Raw genomic sequence first — 22,692 nt, 5'->3', positions numbered from 1 at the left:
GCATTCAGCTGGTTGTGTGCAGAGAGGAACTGCATAAAATAACTGTTGCTCTCTGGCGGAGGCACACTGTCATGCATTGACTCCTCTGTAGATTTTTCATCCATCTTGACTCTATCTTTTGTATTCTGAGACTTGTCTTTTTTTTTTTTTTTAAATTCACTTCTTTTGGTTCCAAATTACACACACAAAAAAAGTTTTGTTGACGCACTTGAGCTTGGGATCTTTCTCACCATTGTGAAATACAGCCCTGTACGCTGGGCTGACAGTCAGTATTTTTCAGTTCTTCTAAGTAAACAGAAGCAAAAAACAGAAGTAAAACTACGTAATCCTGCCGAATCTCCTCTCCCAGAAGAAGAAGTTGACCTGAACACGTAGGCGGCAGAGGAAATATTGTGGTCATTAGGATGAGGTCACCGTTTCTAAATCATTCCCTGAAAAATCCCCTGATTTACAAGGTGGATGTAGATGTTATTTACAGGCTCTGATTAAATAAACTACGTAGAGACACTGACAGAAAAATGAAAACAATCAGGAACACTCAGCATCCTGTAGCCTAAATCACTTATGTGGGGGTTAGAACAAGGCGACACGTTCTTAAGGACTCACCGGGTGGAACCAGGAGCAAGAGCATGTGGCTGGAACCCAACAGCCCGTAGCAACAGTGATGACCTGCCAGAATCTCCACAGGATTTCCAGTATAATTAAAATGAGAATACATATAAACTTGCTTTTGTGTTGGTAATGTTGACATCCATAAGTATCGACGATCAAACAACAGGCAAAATGTCGGCAAAAAATCTGGTGTGATGCATCCCTGAGCAGGATGACTTAAATATCCAAAATATAAACAAATGAAAAAAAAAAAAAAAGCCTGTGGAAATGAATCTTCACAAAAACGCAGAACACGAGGTTGTTGTTTTACTGTTGGGTGGCTACCATGACCATGAGGGGACAGTGCGCCAAAACCGGCCTGTCATGAGGTTCAGTTTGTCCCACCACATGAAAAATACTTCCATAAGTAAATAAAAGTGCTAACCTCTCATGCTAACATACAAATTGCTAATAACCGCGCGGGAGGTTGGTGGTCATGCAGTGAAACGGCCGTTTTTACAGCTCAGTGCATCGGTGTTGTGGTTCTGACCGTTTCCCAGTCGCTTGCACCAGTAACATAAACAAAGTCTTTTATGAAACGTTACTGTTGCTCATTCATGTGACGTTAAGAGGATATTCAATCACAGTTTGGTAGTTTTTTTGTTGTCCCTTCTGCATGTAATAAACACAACGTGTGCCAGCGTCAAGAGTCTCTTTTCTCCCTGCTTACTAAAGTTCTCCTCCATGCAGGAACTCAAACACAGAGGGGGTCATTGATTAAGTACATGTTTATTTATTCGTGTCAATATTTTAAAAATCCAAGAAGAATTGATGTTCTGTAAAACCAGAAATGTCAAAAACAATTCATCTCTTAAAGAACTGTTCCTTTTACTCAACACGTTCAGGCCGAAGGCAACTTCCAGAGCCTGATGACGTCACACATACGAGACAGAAGAGCTGGGACAGCGACGCCTTCCACGGTCCGTCAGTATTTTCAGGGTATAATGCAGTTCCAGTGGCATTCGTTGGGCAGGACCTGACTGAGCCGCAGGCAGCAGCTGATGGTGGGCTCATAAAACACGGCGTCTGCTTCCTCCAACTTTACCTTGGGCTCACTTTCGGTCTGTGGAGCAGGGCGTCCGAACAGTGACGCTTTAGGCTTCTTAACCAGGGTTTTCCTGGTCACACAGCCCATTTCTATGAGCGCCTGTGGAGGAGATAGCAAGGGGATACGTCAGCCATGGGGTGTGTATGTGTGTGTGTGTGTGTGTTTACATAGTTGCTCTCAACATTAAAAGGAAAACAAGGAAAGCAGCCAAAAAAAAAAAAGAGGGTTTTAGAGGGTTGTTGTGCTGTATGCTTGATGCAGCCATTCTGCAGTTGTGTCCTTCTAAATTGAACAAATTCTAAGAGTCGTGTTCTTTCTTGTTTCGACAACAATAACATAGTAAAATATGGCCCAGGTTGAAAAGTACAGCAATCATCCTTTAACCACACTCACTCTTATTTTTTACTATAATTTGTTTTTTCAGTTGTTGGTCAACTGAGGAAGCAACAAAATAATCCCTACTGTCACGAAGCTCCCAATGACTGCGTTTACCTGTGCTAATGAGTAACAACTGGCAATCTATGAGGTCAATGGGATTGTCATCACTGCATGACAGGTGTGAACAATCCTGGGGTTGAGGAAAACACCATGGATCTGACTTTTCTTGCAAACTTCAAGACCAAATTTCAGAAAACCTCTTATACAGGTGAACTGCAAGTGTGCGCTGTCAAATATCTGAGTATTCACGCCTTTACCTGCACGAGCTCCATGACTGCCACTGGCTGCAGCACATTTTTGTAGTAGTCCACCAGTGTCTGTTGTGTGAGTCCCGGCCGGGACATGACGTGATAGAGGACGGCCTCCAGCATGCCCTTACACACCTGCCGGTTCAGCTTCCCATCAACCATGCGCCACGGTCGGCTGATGAAACTCAAACTTTCCCTGCGTGAGTTAAAGATGGTGACAAAACAGAAACAAGACAGACAAGTGGAGGGATGACGTATTTGAAATGTATTAGACGGACAAACGTACTCATTGAGATCCACGGGTCTCTCGCTGTCCGCACTGGCCTTTCTGGCTTGTTTCCTGCACCTCGGACTCCTTCTCTCCTGGCTTTCCTCAATTTCCACATTGTCGTGCTCTGCCTCCTTTTCTCCTTCCTCTTCAGGCTGCGTCGGACACTCGTCCACCAAGTTGTTTCTGCTCTCCTTTTCTTCCTCATCGTTCTGATTTCCCAGCTGTTCTCCCCCATTCGGTTTCTCTGTTGTGTCGCTTTGATCCACATCCTCTCTGTTCTCACCCTCTTTCTCCATAGGAGGTTTTTTTGCAGGTGGCTCCTCTGCCTCTCGCCGCATGCTTCTCTTCCGCATGAACGGAAGGCTGTGCTGATTCCCCATGAAGGAAAGTCTGTTGGATGTTAAGCGTGACTGGGACCAGTTCCCCAAGTTAACAGTCAGAAGCCACGGGTCAGCGTGCTTCATGTGCACCCAACGAGCGCCTGAACTCCCAACTTGTACCACCTGGCCTTCGTCTTGTATGTCCTGGAGCAAAAAAGCGGGGAAAAAAAATCAAAGATGACACAAAGACCAGTGAGCTAAAAGGAACGCTGAACACCATCATGCATCACCTCAACCTATCAGCTATCTGCTCACCTTCATGTACTGCTGCAGGCTCCTGCTGCGGCCAGACTGCGGCTGCTGCAGGTGTGCATGAGCCTGGCAGACGTCCTGTGCATCCAGTCCTCTGTCACCAGCTTCATCTAAGCTCCTCCTCAGCTGAGCACACGCTTCGATGTCTTGAGGAGAGTAGCCTCTCTGCTGCATCAAGCGTCTGTCAGACTCCTCGACGCTGGACGATGACCAGGTGGAGAAAGGGACGAAGTGTGTGAGGATGGAAGGCACCAGGGACGGGCCGCATTTAGAGAAATCCAGCGGTGGAAAATCTACGAGGAAGAAGTAAGTAATTTTTTTTTTTTTTTTGCAAATGAAACTTTATCTTATCATGGAGTGGTTTTGCTTGCACTCACTCTCTGTGGTGAACAGATGGTGAGCAGGTGTGTCTCGCAGCTGCAACCTTATTATACAGGACTCCACCACGATGTTATCACTGGTGTTGAGATTACGTAGTTTGACTGAAAAAAAAAACAAAAAACACACAAATGTGAATTTTATTGTCATTTCTGATGAATAAACTGAGGATATTTTGGGGGACGCAAATTCAACGAAGTGAAGTGTGTGAATCGTCATGGTCACAACGATCCTGACCAACCACATGAAGACGCGAGCACTCTGCTCATGTTGAGCTTGTAAATCTTGTTTCAAGCGGTGCATCTTTGCTTCCTGGTCCAGCTTCTCTGAATAAGGAATCTGACATTTGATCTTTATTCATCTGGTGATTTTGTGTTCCTGCCCTGCACTTGCTGTGAGGTGAGCAAATATAAAAGGCCAACTGGAAAAAAAATAGTGACCATTATCTGGATTAACTTCTTTTGTGCACTGAAGTCACCCCTGGCGGCCATGAACGTACTTTTGACATCGATTTTCTTTTTCTCCAAAAAGCCTATCAATGTTTATCCAGCCTACTGTTTAAATAACCCTTTGCCGTCGGTGGGATCGGGGACCAGAAAGTAAGAACACATCTGTCAGAACCCAGTACGCATGCAGGAGAAAAGGAACCCTGGTTTGTACCTATGCCAGGACAGTAGTGTCCTCGCATCATCAGATACTTGGTGTGTGATGCCTGATGAGCCTTCACCTCCATCCGCTTTTTACCATCACAGTCCTCATTATCATCGTCGTCATCCTCCTCTTCCTCCAGTGCTGCCAAACTGAAAACGTAAGAGAAAATATAGTTTAGAGGTACTTCCGCTACGACACACAAACTATGAGGCAGGTTTTTCCTAAACATGGTGGTGGGTGGGAGGTGGAGGTGGAACCCATAAAGTTCTGAGGCATGTTAGTCATAGGGCCACCAGGAAACGCCTTAAGAACATTCTGATAGGGTGACTGACCTTCCTTTAAGCAGTGTTACCATGGTGAGGTGGCCGAATTTAATATTTCCCCAAGGAATATAAAAGGAGTACCACCTTAAGACACATCCAGCTGAATTTAAGTCATAGTCAAAGCGCCACCTAGTGGTCACTGGAAGAAACCCTGACATGAATCTCTATGACAAACGGCAACATAGTGTTGTCTCGTGCCGCGGGGTGGACACAGGAAGTAATAATTGCTCCACGATACATGAGTTACTCAGCTCCTTCAGGAAAACTCTGAATATTGTCAGACTTCTCTCTTGCTGCAAAAAATTGTCGCTAGTTGCCACTTTAGTTGGCACCCGAGGGCCAAGGACTAAAAGCCCCCCTTGGTGGAGGTATGTGACCTTTCAGCACTGTCTAGTCAGAGGTTTTGGTTTATTTTCAAATCTAACGTTGTATTTTAACAGTATACAAACTTCCTCCAAGCTCCTGATTCACTTTGAAGACATTCACACCTCGAGGAACTCTTTAACACCTGTGTAAAATGACCAGGAGGCATTTTTCTGATGACTAACATCTCTGCACCATCTTATTATCTGCAGATGTGATTATGGTCGTGGTCGTGCTTTTCTTAAAATTTATTTCTCTTGTGACAGTAAACTTTCGCTGTCACAGGCAAAAGATCATCTTGGCTCACCAATCACCACAAAGCAATTAGACCCTCTAAATAAGCACCGTCTGACACCACTGTGTGTGTGTGTGTGTGTGCCGATTAAGATCTTAATCAACCCTTCTACCCCATCAATAATGATGCTGTAGTCATCAAGTCCACACACTCACCTCTTGACTACATCCTTGTCCAGCAGATTGCTGTCCACCACCACCATCTGTTTGGGGATGGACAAGTGTACAGACAACAATCCCAGAGTCATCAGGCTGAGGGAGACCACACATGATCCCCCTAGAGAGTTCAGAGAGTAGAGCATCATGTCAGATAAATCTGGATCCTCCTCTGACTCTCCGGGAGCTGCGTTCACGGTGACAGCCTCACTCGGCTGCTTCTCTTTGACTGGCTGACTGTCTGTCTCCTTGACGGTGGATGGGCATTCACCAAAGCCAGCGGTGAGGCAGGTTTCCTCAAGAAGAGAGACATTGTTGTCTTCCTGTGTGGTGTCGCTGTCCATCTTCTTGGACTGCATCTCTGGACCAGTCACCGGTCCAGTGTCTGTCTTCTCATCTCTCGCTTTGTCTTTTCTTCTCTCAATCACTTCCTCCCCACTTTCAGTCCTTCTCTCGGTTTCATGATAGAACGTTACGCCAGGCCTGTGATCGCCCGTGCCGTTGTTTATTAGACCTCTCAAGAAGCGGAAGGAATCAGTGCAGAGTGAGTGAGGAAAACGCCATGAAAACAATCTGTCAGGAAAAAGTAGGAAAGACAGGGAAGTTCAGCAATCAAAGAGCAGCTCATGAATTCCATCCCTGACGTTGTCTGACCGGTGACGTTCACAGCAGACTCATTGATGGTGTTTCCACCAAATATTCACAGTAATCTCAAAGGGTATCAAATTGACACCAGGCACATTCAGATTATTTAGTTTAGTGGCGGCCGGCCAGGGCGGGTGACTATGAACCCGCCAAAATGTCACAAAAAAGCAGCATGTAAAAGAATCATGCAGACTGAATGACTCATCTGCTTGTTTCACTCGTGTTGGTCTGTTGCCTGCCTGAATTTGTGAAGTGTCATTGTGACTTGGCACGAGATAAATGAAATCAACTCGTTGATATGCTGATGTGTGTGAGAGGGAGAGAGAGAGAGAGAGAGAGAGAGAGAGAGAGAGAGAGCGAGAGATGCTTCACAATGAAATGAGATTGGTGTCGTGTTGGTTAGATCCTTTAGTCCCAGATGACATTTGTACAAAATGTGAGGAAATGCTGTCAAGGAGGTCCTCAGATACTGCATTTACAAGAGCAGGATGTACAGACAACATGCTCGAAACAGCCACTGCAGCTCCTGTATTCCAAAATTTAATTGCCAAAACTAGAAAAATGTCAAAGCTGAGTGGCCTCAGTTTGAGTGGTACATCCCCTGGTGTACCTGTAGTAGGACTGGGAGAGCTGGTAGGACATGGGGAGGATGGGCAGGGCCCGGTTCTTCTTTGGCCCAAAAGGTTGAGTCACACGGCGGCGATTGACCAGACCTCTCTTCCTGCATTGTATGAATACTTGGCACAGCAGCTCCTGATTATACTTACTGTAAGTGTGGAACGTCTAAGAGAGGGACAAAGACGGTTCTGTGAGTGTGGAACATAAGACAAACTGAAAACGCGACTGTGCTCAAACTGCATTCAAGAACACTTCCAGAACTGGCAATTAAAGATGTTTGTACCTGAAAGGATCTGGAGGACTTCATCTGACAGTTGGTCATGGCCAGCGTGCTCTGGATCAAGTTATGTAGCACTATGGCATGAATGTCCTCTGTACTGTAAACGACAAACACGAACAAAGAATTGGTCTCAATATTAAAAAGATGTGAAAGAATTCAAGGAATGTAAATGAATCCTTACCAGTTGAGAGTGTCTTTGCTTGAGGCCTGTTTTCCACTGCCTATTGCAACAACCTTAAACCTGAGAGAGAAAAATGACAGACACAGGAATTACACCCTGCACCCAGCCTCACCTTTCCATCAACCTCCTGCCCTCCTTACCTTGAGAAGAGCTGACGCTTGGTGTCAGGAATGTTCATATCACAGGCGCTCATGACTGCGCTAAACTTCTGCCTCAGCAGCCTGACGTACTCTGAGAATGCTTTAGCACAATCCTACAACAGCAGCTGAAAAATTCAATACTGGGAAGTCATAAATGTCAACATCGAAATGGTAGAAACAAACAAAACTAAACCTCTGGTTTATCAGGATCATCAGGTTTATTCTCTTCCAAGAGTCTCAACAGAGCTTTGTCCTGGTAGACCTCAGCCAGGCAGATCCTGCAGAACATCAGCAAATGAGATGAACAAAATAAGACGGGAGCTTGTGTTTAAACCTCAGGATGTTGTTATGAACTAAACAAACCTGTAGTTCAGGAATGTCTGTGGATTCTTGAGGATGTATCGTGAGCGACGTCCAACAGCCACAGATGTTTTATCCAAGGAGATTTCAAACTCTGCCTGGAGAAGGTCTCTCACCACACAGTGGGCGACAAATGGCCTTTTTAACTGCAACACATCAATGGAACATGAGGTTACATCAACACGTTATTGACAATATGCTGAAGAACAACTGCATGATTAAAAACATAGTTTAGGATTTATGAGAAGACCCTTGAGGTGCTGCTGAGTTGTCAAATAAAACCAAAAAGGGCCAAACACATGTTTTATGCAGTCAGAGTAACTTTTTACCACCAAAATCCAATCAATTCATCCATTTATTATATTTTTTATAACATCTGCAACAAAAAAGGAAAACCCTCAAGACATTATTGCGATACTGCAACAGACGATGGGATGGTGAGGGAAGCTTAAACATAACACCTCTGGCCCCTGCTTCTAACGGGTGGACTTCAGTTCAGTGTAAAGGATTTGCAGAGGCTTCTGAGATACAAGCACCTGGTATTTCACAAGAAGAACCAAGCTGAAATGGTAATTATTTACTTTATTTGTTAGCCTTTTTTTTTTTTAAACAGGGATGATTGACAATCATCGACTAGCATGAAGCAAGCGAAATAGCTGAATATACCTTGCTGTTGAGCAAGTGGGAGGCCACACTACAGAGCATCATCAGGGAGTCCTCCTGTAAGGACCAGTTGACTCGTCGTCTGGTCATCATTTTCAAAGCCTGGTGGTCTACTTCGTCATGGGCAGGAGTCCGTTTCTTAGGCTCTTTAAAGGCAACAACAGACAAAAAATAAAACTCATCCCTTGACACATGCACGCACACACACACACACACACACACACAATCTATCAGCTTGATTGGTCAGTGATTAATTTTGATGTTCAAACTGCTCACACCTTTCTTCTTCTTGCGTGGGACCTTGATAACCTCCTTTTTGCTTCTCTTCCTCTTCTGCTGCTTTCCTCCGACCACCTGCTGGTTTCTGGATGACGGCTCTTCAGTCACCTGGTCACGACCACATGGACCAGCACACAACATGTCATTCTTTACCCCGCAGTGGTACACTCACCAGTGACGGTGTCCTGCTCTGCATTAGAACGACTGACATCATCCGGCTTCTTCACCGAGTGCTGCTGATTATGAAGCAGAGCCCCATGACTTTGAAGGGTCATTAACAGTGGAATGAAGCAGTTTTCCAGCGCTTACAGTATTAGAGTCCTCTGTAACAGGCTGATATCAGCCACAAACTGAATGTTGCGAGTGTGAATAAATGTACTTGTCAGTATATTTTACACGTTAAAAAAAATAATATTTGAAAGCATCATCATACCTCAACACTTTCTTCTCTGATCAGTGATTTCTTGGTAGTCATATAACGAGGTGTTGTAGATCCTCCTGTTAGCAACAATGTCACAAAGAAAAAATAGTCCAAAAAAAATGGACATATATGCACACAATTGTATTTCATGAGAAGGCACTGAGGAGAAATCAGTACCACCAGAATGTTGTGGCTCAATTAAAGCAGTATACACAGTATGTTTCAAACATGAAGGCTTTACTATGAGGTATCAACATCTTTCACAAAGTGCGCCAGAAAAAAAAAAAAAAAATCACCTTGTTCTTTAGAAACTCACCAGCTTTAAGAGCAATCCTGAGAGCATTTTTACTCAAGAGGCTCTTTAGTCTTATTTTGGTTTCCGCTGCTTCTGTACCAGAAGGGCTCTGAAAACAAGGTACAAGAACGAGGTTCGACTTTTGTCTCTTTGCCTGTACGCTGCACACGTCTCATGTACACGTACCGTTTTGACAGCAAGTAAACGATTGGTCCACAGCCAGTTGCGTTTGAGATGACCGAAGAATTCAGAGTGCAGACCTCCAGCTCCTTTACCGTCTCCTGGTATCGACCCATCATCACACACTTCCTGGCTCCCTCTGTAAGAGCGAGGGTTGGATATACATCAGGTCCAAGGGTCTACTTTTGTTAAAGTGTTAATGTCTCTGAGTTAATGATCCAATAAAATCTGTTGAATTACGTAGGTGTGTTCCCACACTGCACGACTGAATACATTTGTTTACAGTTGACTCTTGAGCAACTAATGACTTGATTCCACTGGACACTGATGACTTTGTATGTGGGATGTGGAGATTGAGAAGCAGAGCGTCATGTTTGTGTGGCTTTTCTGCTTCTACCATGGGTGAACTGGTTTAATTGAGCCTTTACTTAAACATTTTAATTGTGTTTTCTGCTGTCATTTCCCTCTTTGTGCAGTAGTTTACCCTCTAATAATGAATGAAAGACTTGCGGCTATGTTTGGGGGGGGGGGGGGATCTTAATTTTGATGCAAGTCCTTACAAACATGTTCTGGGGCTGTTCAATAAGTTTAAAACTGACTTCAGCTCCCCAGTAATCAGACTCGGATGATGCTTGATATGGCTGCTCCTCCACAAGAATGTGCAAAAGGACTGGAGGTGGAGAGGAAGAAGATGTAGACAGCAGTTTAAGGAAAGGCTCTAGTCAGGGAGACAGGGAGCATCACACACAATCCCTCACCCTAAACCTAACCATCTCAACTGACTGCCTGACCCTAACCTTGACCCTAAGCCTAACCTGAACCTGAGTCTAACCTCTACCCTAAAACCAAGTCTTGACCTTCAAACAGCCCTTTGAAGAAGTGAGGAGCGGCTAAAATGTCTTCTCTTTCCAAAAATGTCCTCACTCTGTTGGTTAAATATGTATTCTAGTCCTCAATATGTAGCAAGTACAAGAACACACACACACACACACACACACACACACAGTAATTTCACCCCTCTTTGATATTATTTCACCATTTATAGAAATCATATTCCACCTACTTGAGCAGATAGGCCATTCCTACGAACACGTAACGTTCATGCACAAAAGAAGGAGCCGATTCTTCATCTGTGGCATTTCTCTTACTGCGGATTACCCCTTAAAATGCAAACACAGACACTTCTTATAAAGTGTTATGAAAGGCATGAGCTGATGGCCAGTGGTCAACGTGTGTATGTACCCAGTGGTGTGTTGAGGCAGACACACATCAGGTCAAACCAGTAGTTCTCTACATCCTCAGCAGTGTTGAACGTGTACTGGCGTCTTTCAAAGGGTTTGTCCGGCGGCTCGCTGACCAGCCAGTAGTGCGGCTCGGAGCTGGTAGTGTCAACGATCGAGGCGTTACGCCTCAAGTACACAAACACCTGGATCAGTACAGAAGGGATATGTCCTCAAATCAAAACCCGACACGTCTTATATGTTAGCAGCTCCTGTTTTATCTGAAAACAGTGTAGCAAATTGGTCTTCTTTTAGCTGCCTTTATCAACAGTGAGGACTCATACGCTTTCGTGGGAAATAACTCTGCATACCCATATATTCTGTTATTTTGCCTCTCAGCATCAGACACATGGCTACAAAATTAATTTTATGGATTATTTGTATTCATATACTGTATAATCATATGCTGACATATTTGTAAGTGCCTGTATGCTGGGAGCTTCTCTATCAGTGCTTTTCAGTTAAAGACGGAAAACAAAATACCTAAAATGTTCATTTTTTGCAAGTGTGAAACACTCAAATTTTGATTCATTCGACTGATATCTTTCAGTGTAGCAGTGACATGAAACTCGTTTGATGTGGTTTCAGTGTACCTGGTCTTTCTCCTTGAACTTCTCCATGGGACAAAACTGCAGCAGACCCATGTAGATCAACCTCTGCAAGTTCTCGTGGAAAATGAAGATGTATCGCCTAATAAAAAAAACGAAGCCAAAATTACAAGATGTAGATTTGCAGCTGTCACGAGTTCCGGAGAGACATAAACGGAGAAAGTTACCGTCTATACAGCAGCTTTCTCCTCATTCTGGCAGGCAGCGTTCTAATAAGATGGTGTTGCTTCACAGGGTCGTTCAGATATTCCTCAAGTCCCTCGACCTGTGGATGTCAACAGACCAACACTTCATGTGCTCCGTCTTTCCTTATGTAGCGTAGGTTGTGCAACAATAGGCAGGTAATCATTCAAATCTCACAAACACCAACGTGCAGATTTTCACAGTGAGTCAAAATAAAATCTACCCTCGGATGCCAGTGCAAAGACAAAATATAATAAATCACAGGATATTACAAATAATTACAATTAAAATAAGTGCAAATAAAAGCAAGAAACAGAAATAAAATCAGGTTTTATTCCTCTTGCATTTCTTTAAGAGGAAATACAGTTGAAGGTGGAGGATTAACGTGGTCAAAAAGAACTTGAAAACAAACACCGGAGGGAGGCAAGACACCCGAGCTGCATGTAAGCTGCCGAACCCAAACAAATGACATTGGAAAAAAAATAAAAAAGATTGAATAAAAAAGATGAAGTATAAATATTAAATGGATAGATAAAAAAACTGAGTTCCTTTAAATATTACAGTATATATATATATCACATGTAACTGTAATACTGGCAACAGTAACATGATGCTGAGCACATCAGCATTACTGTCTCTTCCACATACAGTGATTAATTGAGTGGGAAATTCTTCTTTTATTTTACAACCAACAACAGAGTTTTTTTCTCACCTCATAATTGATCTGTATGATCTGAATGAACACGGACAGAGGCAGGCAGAGGAGCAGGTCGCCCACCATCGCCCAGCCACTGCCATACTCTTTGTGTCTGTTAACAGGAGGGATGAATTTCTTCCAGGAGTCCTCTTCTGAATACGCTAATAGAAACAAAGAAAAAGACTGCGTAAAAACAGACTCCCCAAAAACCCTGAAAAAAAAAAAAAATGCGGCATGAATGCCGTTTTGCGATTAAGAATATGAAACCCTTTGACTTGTCACTTGTGACACTCTCTTACCTGTCATGTCCGACTGAGCGGGACCAGGTGATGATTTATTGTTCACTTCCTCCTCTTCATCGCCCGATGAGGCCACATCCAGTTTAGATGAGGTAGAATCTGAGTTTTTTGGGTCCACGGAGGTTTGTTTGTCTGCGTTGGTGGAGGTTAGTTTGTCTTTGATTGTGCCTGGCAGATTTGTAGTTGGGGGTTTGGCATCAGACTTGCAGTTGCCTGGCTGAGTCGGTGTGTGACTGGTGGGCTGAGATCCAGTGGAGGTTTGCTGTAATGGATGCCCATAGATCAGGTACCAGAGGAAAGTATGCATAACACGCAGACGATGCATCTTAGGCTGGAAACCAAGACTCTTCCCCAGTCCTCGAACTATAGACAAGACAGAGAGAAGAAAAAGACCAAAAAAATGAATGGAGGAACGGCTGATCTTTGGGGGAAGTCAATGAAACGAACTGTGGAGCAAAGTGGGCGGAGTCTGGGAGTGTCTATCCTGATACATACCATACATTATGGAAATCATTAAAGCCCTAGACAGAGATTAGACAGTTAATCCCTAAGCTAATCACCTGTTGGAATCCTCATGCAAATGAACGTTGTACTTCTACCTTGGTATTTCTCTGGTTTTGCATCAGTTTCTTAATAGAACCATCATCAACACACCCATTTGCTCACTGTCAGTTTTCTGGACAAGGACCTGCTGTAGTCATACACATTCTCATGCAGCACACATCTGGGAAGTGCCTTAATAAGCTCCTGTTTGAAGTACATGCGTGAACATTTGCTTGTGAGAGACTGAAACTCGTGTTTTTCAGAGTTTTTACCTCTACCCCACTACTGTTTGCGTGTCTTTCAACCAGATTTATTACGATTACTCCAGAACACTAGTCAACTGGACAACCCTTCCCCCTTTAGGATATATTCAAGAGAATATCAGTCAAAAAGAACCTGTTGTGGGTTTGAAGTCCTCCTCTTTTGTCACTTTCTTCTTTTTTTCAGCCTTGCCCCTCTGGGTTACGGAGTTCATCTCTTCTGCCTCTTCTTCTTTTGCTTTCTCCTCACTGTGCTGCATGCTGAGGGATCAATGTGACGGAATGAAAGATGAAACAAACAGAGCAGAGGCTTGTCGAAAACAACCACATACTACAACTTATTTAACCAAAAAAAAAAAAAAGAAGGAAGAGCTGCATAGAGCTTGCAGGTACATTAGATTCATATGTAAGGTGACGTGAGCACAAGGAGACGCTCCAGCTTGAACCAATGGATGTGAAAGCAACCTTATAGTATCATGTAACGCACAAATATTATTTTGTCAGAGAATATTTACTTATTGTACAGTATTTAGTACTCACCGGAGAGCCGAGTATGAACTGGAGATTTTGAAGCGGACCTGCTCAATGACTCTGGTCACCATCTCATCGCTGGGCTGAATGGAAGGATGAACGACCATGTCTACCTGCACAGGTCAGAGGTCGAGAAGCACCAAAAACTAATAAAAGAACAAATTTGCCAACTCAGCCATTCTACAGGGCTAAGCATTTCTCTGTTTTGCTGTCACCATCAGAACTGTAGTAGTTCTAGCTCATGTTTATTATCTAGGCATTAACAGGTGGTAATGTTACACTGGAGTGCAGTATATTGAAAGGTGTTTCTCTTATTACGTCAAATATTTCGACCCTCTCATGTCTGCAAATTCAGATACACCTTCAAATTAAAGTGCAACAACAATGCGTCAAACTAGAACCTCTAATCACATTTTATCTGCACTTCAGATAAGACGAGGAAGGAAACGTCTAGCATCTGGTAAGTGAGTACTGTTACTTCAGGATAGGCAGTTTCCTGCCTCAATGCTAAGCTAAGCTAAGCTAAGTTAAGCATCTTCACACACAGGGCTGAGGAACCTCGGTTAAATCATCATTCATGTGGTAACGTCTACATGTAACAAGGAGTGAACAACTTCATAATGCATGTACCTTCTTACTGATCCCATCCTGTATTACTGTGGTCGTGTACATCTTGATCAAGCCTTCTCTTGACAGACTTTGGACCAGACGTAAAATAGTCTTCTTGCAACATCTTGAGCTGAATCCATTATGCTTCTCTTCATCATTGATCATCTTCTGTAGCCTGGAGAAAGAACATAAGTCGTCTATTTGGTTCCTTCTTTTACTGCACAATGTAGCTTTTCTGAGAGAAGGTTGATGCCAACTGACGGGAAAAGACCCTCTATGATTTTGAAGCTGTGCACAGCCTCCACGATCAGGTTCTTCCTCCTCAACAGGCGGTACGTCTCATGAGACCTCTCCATGGATCTTTGTTTTTTGTCACCACTGGAGACCTGCACCAATCACAGGCAGGAGATACGGTTGAGTGGTTAGTTTTGACATTAATCTATGACTGTCAGACAACTGAAACACACTGATCAAACTGACCCCTTGCTGGCAACAGTCTTCAACAACCACAATTCTTTCTCCTGGGTTACTGTTTGCTTTCGGTGCTTCACTTTGAGGTGAAGCGCCGACAGTTTTGGAGCCGGATGCCTCTTCCTCCTCCTCGGTTTGAGGTTGCTCTGAAAGAAGTGTCAGTTCAAATTGAGTTTATGACACAAATGAGCGACGTGAATCCAAATTCTAGCCCTGAGAAATGACTTCAACTCTGAAGGATCATAATAACAAACATAGCTACAAAAGTGTGCCACCTAATGCACATCAGATGCAAAAGCTGCCATTCCCACTATAAACATGATCCAACAGCTGTCAGAATCCTAATTTTTTTTTCTTTGTCATTTAGCAATTCACTAACTCCTTGTGAGCAACAACAGCAGCAGAGTTTCATGGTCTCTCCTTTCCTATTCAAGCTGCAGGCCGACAGTAGCCAGTCCTTCAAACACGCTGCACGTCTGCCTCCATGCAGTTTACGAACACTCCCAGTCTGAGATATGACTAAAGAGGAGCACTGTGTATTCATTTGAAAATGAATATAGGTTACAAGGCTTAGACATTAACACTTGATTACTCTACAACACGAGAGCGTCAGTGGATGTTGTTTTTATCTTTGTTAAAAATACTCGTCAACCTCATTTGCATGACATCAAGGCAGAAAATAAAATTCAAGCACACAGTTCACACAATGTCTGGAGCTTGACTGTGTAGTCAAATATCTCACCTGATCTGGAAACAGACTCTGATTCAGGTATCATGCTGGTACAAACTGGGGTTTCACCTGAAAAGATGAGAACAAAACCGTAAGAGCCACAATTTTGTTCGTTGCGGTTCATGGTGAGAGTGTGGATGTTGGCTTCCACAGTATTTACTCACATTCAAAAGGTGTGGGCTGTATGATGGAGCTCTCGGGTTGATTCTCTGTCACGGTGCCTTTCTTTCTTGCATTCTTCCTTTTTCTTCCTGGCTTTCCTTTTACTTTAGCTCCATCTGCCTCCATGTCTTTATCAAAACTCAGCGTGCCTGCCTCCTCCTCATCTTCATCTCCTCCTTTACCTGTTTTTCTAATCTTCCTCACTCCCGGTGTTCTGGTGCTTTCTTTTGCTGTCAGCTTTGAGGTGGATGGTGTTTTAGAGGAAGCAGATGCAGTGCTTGATGTCTGTGGTGCGGAGGAGTAGAGGAGTTTCTGGCGTTCCTGTTCTTTAGCAAACAGTTGGAGTTGATCACTCCCTCCCACACACCTGTCAGAGGAGAAGAGCATTCATTTCAGTTATTCGATGTGATACATTAATGTAAGAATTTAAGAATAATCTGCTTATAGATACACACTTATGGCTGATATATTTCGTAGTCCTCTGGCGACCCACATCCACCATGAACCCCTGCAATATTAAAGACATCACACATGTAAAATGGAAACGCCTTTGAAATTAAATAAAGTTTTCACGTCCAATCGAGAGCTTCCAAACAAATAAAACAAATACGAATAAGGAACAATTTCACTCAAGTCTAATTGTCGCTGAGGATTTGATGCAGTTGCAAACACGTTTTTCTGAAATCAAAGCTCAACAGTGGTCTTACGGGTAGATGCCCGAAACAAAACATCTTTACCAGCAGAGTAGAAGCTTACCTTGATCATACCATCGCGCTCCAACTTTCGGCAAATCATACGAGCCTCCAGCTTTCCGATGTTCATTCTACAGGCTATACCGCTCTTGGAGATTCCTTTGGTGCCACAGGATAATACTACATAAAAAAAGAACAAAGACAGGCAGGTATTGATAAAAATGTCCTTTGGAGGTGAGGAATATTATATTTTGTTCCAATCCTGCAATCCTTAGCGTCAACCTTTTTAATTACTTTGAATCAGCCCTCAGAACTGAATGAAAATGACCATGAGGAGTTGGAAGCACACAGTTCGTGTCTCGTCTATGAGATCCCTCAGTATGATGGTTGCTGGGAGGTCACTCACAAATGTGACACAAAATAAACATGTGTTCATTGTTGGATAATCTAGAAATGGGAGGTGTGATTAAGAATATCAGAATGTGGTTACTGACAGATTATATGGGAATGACGGGGCTGATCCACATACAGGTTCAGATTCTTGAGCTGGACCACGAATCTGCCATAATGTAACATGAGACACGCCATCAATCCATAAATTTAAAATAATTCACTTTGGGATATATTCCGATTCTATGTATTCGTGTATACAGTTTTTTTCTGCTATTTTAAGTACAATAACCTGAAACGTAACGCCAAAAACAACAATGATATTGATATAATTAAGAAAAAAGATCCCCCGTATCAGAATCGGTACTGAAACACTGTGAATTGGTGCATCTCAAGTGTAATCACACGAGACTTCTTGTGTTGTCTTTCTCTTCCAATGAGATATTTGTTGCTACATGTTTTCTTGGGACAAAGCAAAAATTCTTATCTTTTACACATCACTATCAACAATAAAGTTAATTTGGGATCCAGTTTGATCTTTATCATCTGTTCTCTAGACAACTGTGGGCAAACAATTTCCCTGAGGGTTTTTTATGATTTGGGTATTGAATACGTGGTTGCTGGTGCAGGCTCGAACACAAACTCTAGCGAGTGTAAATCATCCATAAACTGTCCTTCAGGCCACCATAGACCCTCTTCAGTGAGGAGAGAGAGACGAGAGGTTACATCTGAGATACTGACTGGTGCCGTCACTGGATCTCTCAAACTGCGGCATCTTTGAGAGAGGGAGTGATCAGAAGTACCGAGATTATATGTCTGTGACAGGACATCCTTCTCCATGATTCGTCCCTCCGGTGGGAAAGCTCCTCTTCTAATTCCACTTTCATCGTCGTCCTCATCCTCATCGTCCTCATCCTCATCGACGACACCCTTCCTGCTATATGGCTTTAACAGTTTCAAACAGCGCACAAGCACTTTGTTCCCTGAAAAGTTAGAGGAAAAAAAATAAAAAACACCCCCATCATCAAGCATGTTTAATCAAACTCAGAACATAAACGGAGCAGGATTCGAAGGAATTCATCACAGACTTTTCAAGATGGAACTTCTTTGACACGTGAGAATACAGTTTTAAGTGAGAAATGTAGCACTTCCCTTCATTTTTATCATAATAAATACTTTTGATTAAAAATGTAAATCATAACATCAGGCAACAATTTGGATTATCAGTTTGAGATGAAACACCAAGACTGAGCCAGTCTCAGTAAGAATTATGAAAAATTCTAAGTGGGCCGTCTAAGGAGACATTTCCCACCAGAACCATCACTTTTAGACACTGATGAATATTAATGATGTTCCCAGGGATTATCACCAAGAAATAAAATAATAAGAAATGATGCGCAGCACCAGGGGACTTCCGTAGTACATTACCTCTTTTGTTGAGGCAAGGCCCCTCTTCATTATCGATGTCCTCCAGGGGGTAACGGCACAACTCGATCAACTTGGCAGTTCGCATGTAATTCAACACACGTTTTAAAGTTCCTTCCTTCACTTTCTGCCAAAAAAGATGGGATTGTAACCAAAAACAGGTACATGAACACAAAGAGACCAACAACCCCTGTGAAGCAAACAGGGAAATACTTACAAGTTGTTCCTTGAGTGTGATTAAAGTGGTAAACTGGCCAGGTGTCTGCTGGAGAAGGTCGGACACAAACTCCATCAGCAGGTCGTACTTGGACCTCCTGAAAGAAGGGATGTGAGAGAGATGCAACAGAGAGAGATGTTTCAAAACTTTCGTGTGTGCTTCACGAGCTGCAACCGAGACTTTTTTTTTCTCCCTCCAAACTGCAACAGTTACATTTCTGTCACAATTTCTTTTACAAAAGTTGATATTTATTGAATCAATTTGTTTATAATCAAGTGCCCTTAATAATGTTACCAATAAAAGATCTCAACTAAAATGGCAAAATGTCAGCTGACGGATTGGGCAACCAGGTTTGTGAATTATACACGTATAAGTTACATGGCTAGCAACAATGCTAAAATTAGCTTAGCAGATTACGTAAACAAATACAGTCTGCACCCTGATTTTCAGAGCGAGTAAAGTACATTTCCCATCACATAAACCCCTCATTAAATTTGGAAAGAATAAAGGTGACAAATATGGGTTCCATATACAGACCTGCTGACATGGAAACGTTTGAGCAGCAGAAGAATGGAGTGTTGCTGTTGTCCTGACTTCAGACGTGTGGCGTGCTGCAGGCTGACAAGTCCGTGTCGCAACAGAGACTTCCTCAAGTAGTGCAACTTTCGAGCATCAATCCTGTGACAACACAGCACAGCCGGTTACATGGTGGCTTTTAAAAACCCTGCTGTTAACAAAGAGTAGCTGCTGGACAGACACAATCCCAGGCTGACTGACTGTGTGTGAAGCTACTTACTTGAAGGAGGACCTGTGTAGGTCACTCTGTATCTCTCCCTGCCAGCGTGAGCGGCCCACTCGTTCCAACATGCAGTAAGAGTCATCTGAGAGTTTCAAGTCAGGATCGCTCTCATTACCAATGAGTGTGCGGAATCTCAGCCTCTGAGACGCCACAACAACAAGCTTTCGGCCATATCTGAAGAGGAGACGTGTAGAGAGAGGAGAGAAACTCTAAATGGAGACGTTTAACAACCATTTCGTGGCTTTGTTTGGCTTGTTTTAGATGTGATTAATTCAATTTGCTTCTGGTTATAGCAACTGCCAATGTGCTGCTACTCATGTCTATCACATGGAATATAACAACATTTTCAGTTACACGCAAAATCCTTAAGTTGTGGCATTAGATCAATAGCCCATTTGTGCATATGTGAGCAGGTTTAACTCTACCATGTTAAAACGTGAGAAATGTGCAGTTAAGATTCACTGCCACAGCATTACGCTTGCCAACCTTTCCAGAGCTTCCTCCAAGCTGATCAGCGCTGTGAATGACTTGGAGCGGATGTGCTTCGTGATGTCTTTCCTCTCTTTGAACAAGGCACACGAGCCCTGGATCCCATCCTTGTTCTCTAGAAGAATGTGGATCGGGTAGATGTCTCTCATTGTGTCAGTCCCGGCTTCTGAATTAGTTTCTTTAAACCTGAAAATATTCACACATGCACGCACGCACACACGCAATGTCATTGGTATCAATGTTAATCCTACCATTTCCCACTGATATTGATACACACATTTAAATCTATGCATGTTTTGTGAACAGAATTTGGACCTGTCTAAATGTTTTTAAAGATGATTTAAAAAATAAACTTGGCATAAAAACAAATCAATACCATTTGGGACAATAGTTGAAGTGGATGATGTCAGCCCAACTGTGCAACATGCAGACTTTGCAAGACAACGGTTTTATTGTTCTGTCGGTAAAATGTTCAATAAACAAGCCTTGCTGAATATTAAATTACCCACTTGCCTGTGACGAAGCAACCCTTCCTCTCTATTACTCACCTGTGAAAGAGTACAACATCCTCCCTCTCCAAGGGGAGTTCATAAAATTTCAGTTCAGTGTTGGCGGCTAGTGACTTCCATATAAACTCCTTGGTTCTGTCGTCCAGCTGGAGGAGAAACTTAGGTTTTCTGTCTTCAAGTCGTGTCCATAAAGAGGAGATAGTTATCCCGTCAAGCCCCTCCAAAGCCACTTCATCTTCAACCATGCTAAGTGGATCCATAGCTTGAACCGGCGGGGCTAGCGCGGTTAGCTAGCCAGTATGTTAGCTTACCGGGAGCTGTGAGGTCTCATATGTCCAGCGGGTGGTGAAGACAGTTATTTATGTTGTTCCGGTTCAGGAAAGCCGGGTAAAACCCTCAACACGTATGTGTGTACAGTTAAACATCGTACCCCAGAGTCAAAGACCGTTTGCTTGTGTATCCGTGAAACGTACTTGCGTCATATTTCAACTTTGACCTCACGTTGTGCGTCGTTTCAGGAAAAAAAAAAAACTTCCACAAGATGGCGTTCCAGTACAGCCAAGAGGAATTTGATCTTTTAGAATACACTTTTTTTTTTTTGCTTTAACCCCCTTAGTTTTTACGCAATTAAAACTACTTGAAGTACATTAATGTGTGTTATCGCCAATATTGCGGAGTTCTTGTTAAAGTATTTATATCTTACAACAGTGAAAAGCTTAAAACAATGGCAACCACCCCAATTAATTCACAGAAATAAGGTCATAAGGTCATAAATGGGATCCCTGAAGCCCTGTTTTCATTGAATTCTACTTCCTGTTATTTATATTTTTACTAATGTTAGCGTTGTGTTTGGGTGAGATCTTGTTTATTGGCTCAGTGTGGACATGTGTGTTCATTGTCTCTAATACATTGCCATCACTCGTTATATAGCCATGAATGCAACGTCTAGCCTTTGCTCGTGTTAAAGCACTAGCAAGGGAACCGAGTGGTTATTACAAACATGTATGTGAAAACAGGAAGCATTGTTGGAGCAATACACAAAAATTGTTTATCCAACATCTTTATTATGAAGTACCTTTTTAAAAGAAATGTACAAGTGGAACCAGCACAGTGACATCTTGGCGTTTACCTTTGAGTAACAGAAACACCGTGGACATGTGGTGCAGGTCTGACGACACGTATGAAATGATAATGTACATATTTACAGCAGAGGATCTATCAGAACAGAAGTGAGCAAGCATGTCTTGTAGCTAAAAAAAAAAAAAAAAAAAAAAAAAAATTACAACAGGACTGACTGAAAATAAAACAAACATTAAAAGCATGGATTGGTTCAATAAACATTTCAAAATATAACATAGTAAAGGCACTGTGTTTGACACAAATCGACAACACAACAGACACGGTGTGTTTGCTTTGTCCATCTCTGAAGAATCTTAGTCACAAGAAACAAATCTACCGATGTTCTCACTCAATTGTCCCTTAGGCGTCCTACTAACGAAACACAATAAATCAGAGGGCCATAGCAGTTCGCACAAACATTACAACAAAAACAGACAATTCAACTCATAAGGAAAATATTCCTTATATAGAACATACTCGGTGATTATTAAAATTACTTTTATTTTTAATAAACAAATACATATCGTAAATTTAAAGTTTCATATTGAAGGCATAAATGGGCTGAAGTAAGGACACGTTTTCCAAACCTATGTTTCCCTTACTGGGGCGAACCCAGGACATTCCTACGAGACCTCCTGTGGGTCTGTTGATTTGATGAACACATTCAACTCAACTACCAGCATAGTTACCAAACGTTTGAGATCGTTACCGAGGACAGGCTCAGCCATCGTGACGTGATCGATGAAGGAAGAGATTCCTTTAAGGAACTAGCGGGTAAAAAAACCCAAAACATAACGGTCTAATTACATTCAGCTTACACAGCTGGTGTGTCGTCAGTGCACCGTCAAAGCCTTACTGCAGTACTGAAACCCATGGGAGGAGTTTGACATGTCCAGAAATGTGCTTATTCGCCAACAGTTAAAAGACAGACACCACTCTACTGTCTGTATGGTGAATATTGTGAAGCCTGGGGGAGGAGAGCCTAGAGTTTAAATGAAGGTGATGAATGATAAGTGAGGAAACTGCAGGGGGACAGCAGAGCGCACACTTGTGCCAGGGTTTTGCATGAAAACAAATCTTCCCTAAATTGTTTTGGTTCTCTACCACCTCCCCCACCACCCCCACCCCCACCCCCATCAGGTTTCATGAAAACAGGGAGAATTG

At 42.8% G+C, this 22,692-nt stretch overlaps 1 protein-coding gene across 1 annotated transcript; it reads right to left on the bottom strand.

Annotated features, from left to right (window-relative positions):
- Positions 1–1,346: 1,346 nt before the first annotated feature.
- Positions 1,347–20,881, bottom strand: gtf3c1 (general transcription factor IIIC subunit 1). Its single transcript, XM_086212042.1, has 40 exons — positions 20,449–20,881; positions 19,898–20,086; positions 19,409–19,585; positions 19,150–19,290; positions 18,613–18,709; positions 18,399–18,522; positions 17,774–17,953; positions 16,645–16,760; positions 16,344–16,396; positions 15,891–16,255; positions 15,739–15,795; positions 15,006–15,142; positions 14,787–14,911; positions 14,547–14,700; positions 13,926–14,029; positions 13,522–13,646; positions 12,583–12,945; positions 12,299–12,444; positions 11,571–11,668; positions 11,389–11,485; positions 10,758–10,941; positions 10,579–10,675; positions 9,522–9,654; positions 9,357–9,444; positions 9,053–9,117; positions 8,619–8,727; positions 8,344–8,486; positions 7,681–7,823; positions 7,511–7,595; positions 7,318–7,430; positions 7,178–7,237; positions 7,000–7,093; positions 6,709–6,881; positions 5,454–6,026; positions 4,327–4,466; positions 3,666–3,770; positions 3,292–3,581; positions 2,672–3,180; positions 2,395–2,581; positions 1,347–1,798 (listed from the first exon to the last, which is right to left on the bottom strand). Exons 1-40 carry the CDS (start codon positions 20,667–20,669, stop codon positions 1,586–1,588), a joined length of 6,573 nt encoding a protein of 2,190 aa, XP_086068168.1. The 5' UTR covers positions 20,670–20,881; the 3' UTR covers positions 1,347–1,585.
- Between the last annotated feature and the right edge of the window lie 1,811 nt (positions 20,882–22,692).

Source organism: Aulostomus chinensis, chromosome 8 (genome assembly GCF_037954235.1).
Source record: "Aulostomus chinensis isolate RoL2024-O1b breed Wild chromosome 8, RoL_Achi_v1.0, whole genome shotgun sequence".
NCBI lineage: Eukaryota > Metazoa > Chordata > Actinopteri > Syngnathiformes > Aulostomidae > Aulostomus > Aulostomus chinensis.
Note: the sequence above shows the minus strand (reverse complement) of the source record. Positions and strands in the feature narration are given on the sequence as shown.

Coding starts and splice junctions, on each gene's coding strand:
- gtf3c1 (XM_086212042.1), bottom strand. CDS start 20,669: ATGGATCCACTTAGCATGGTTGAAGATGAAGTGGCTTTGGAGGGGCTT. Junction 19,291..19,408: donor CTACACAGGTCCTCCTTCAA/GTAAGTAGCTTC, acceptor GTGTTGTCACAG/GATTGATGCTCGAAAGTTGC. Junction 4,467..5,453: donor GACAAGGATGTAGTCAAGAG/GTGAGTGTGTGG, acceptor TTACGTTTTCAG/TTTGGCAGCACTGGAGGAAG.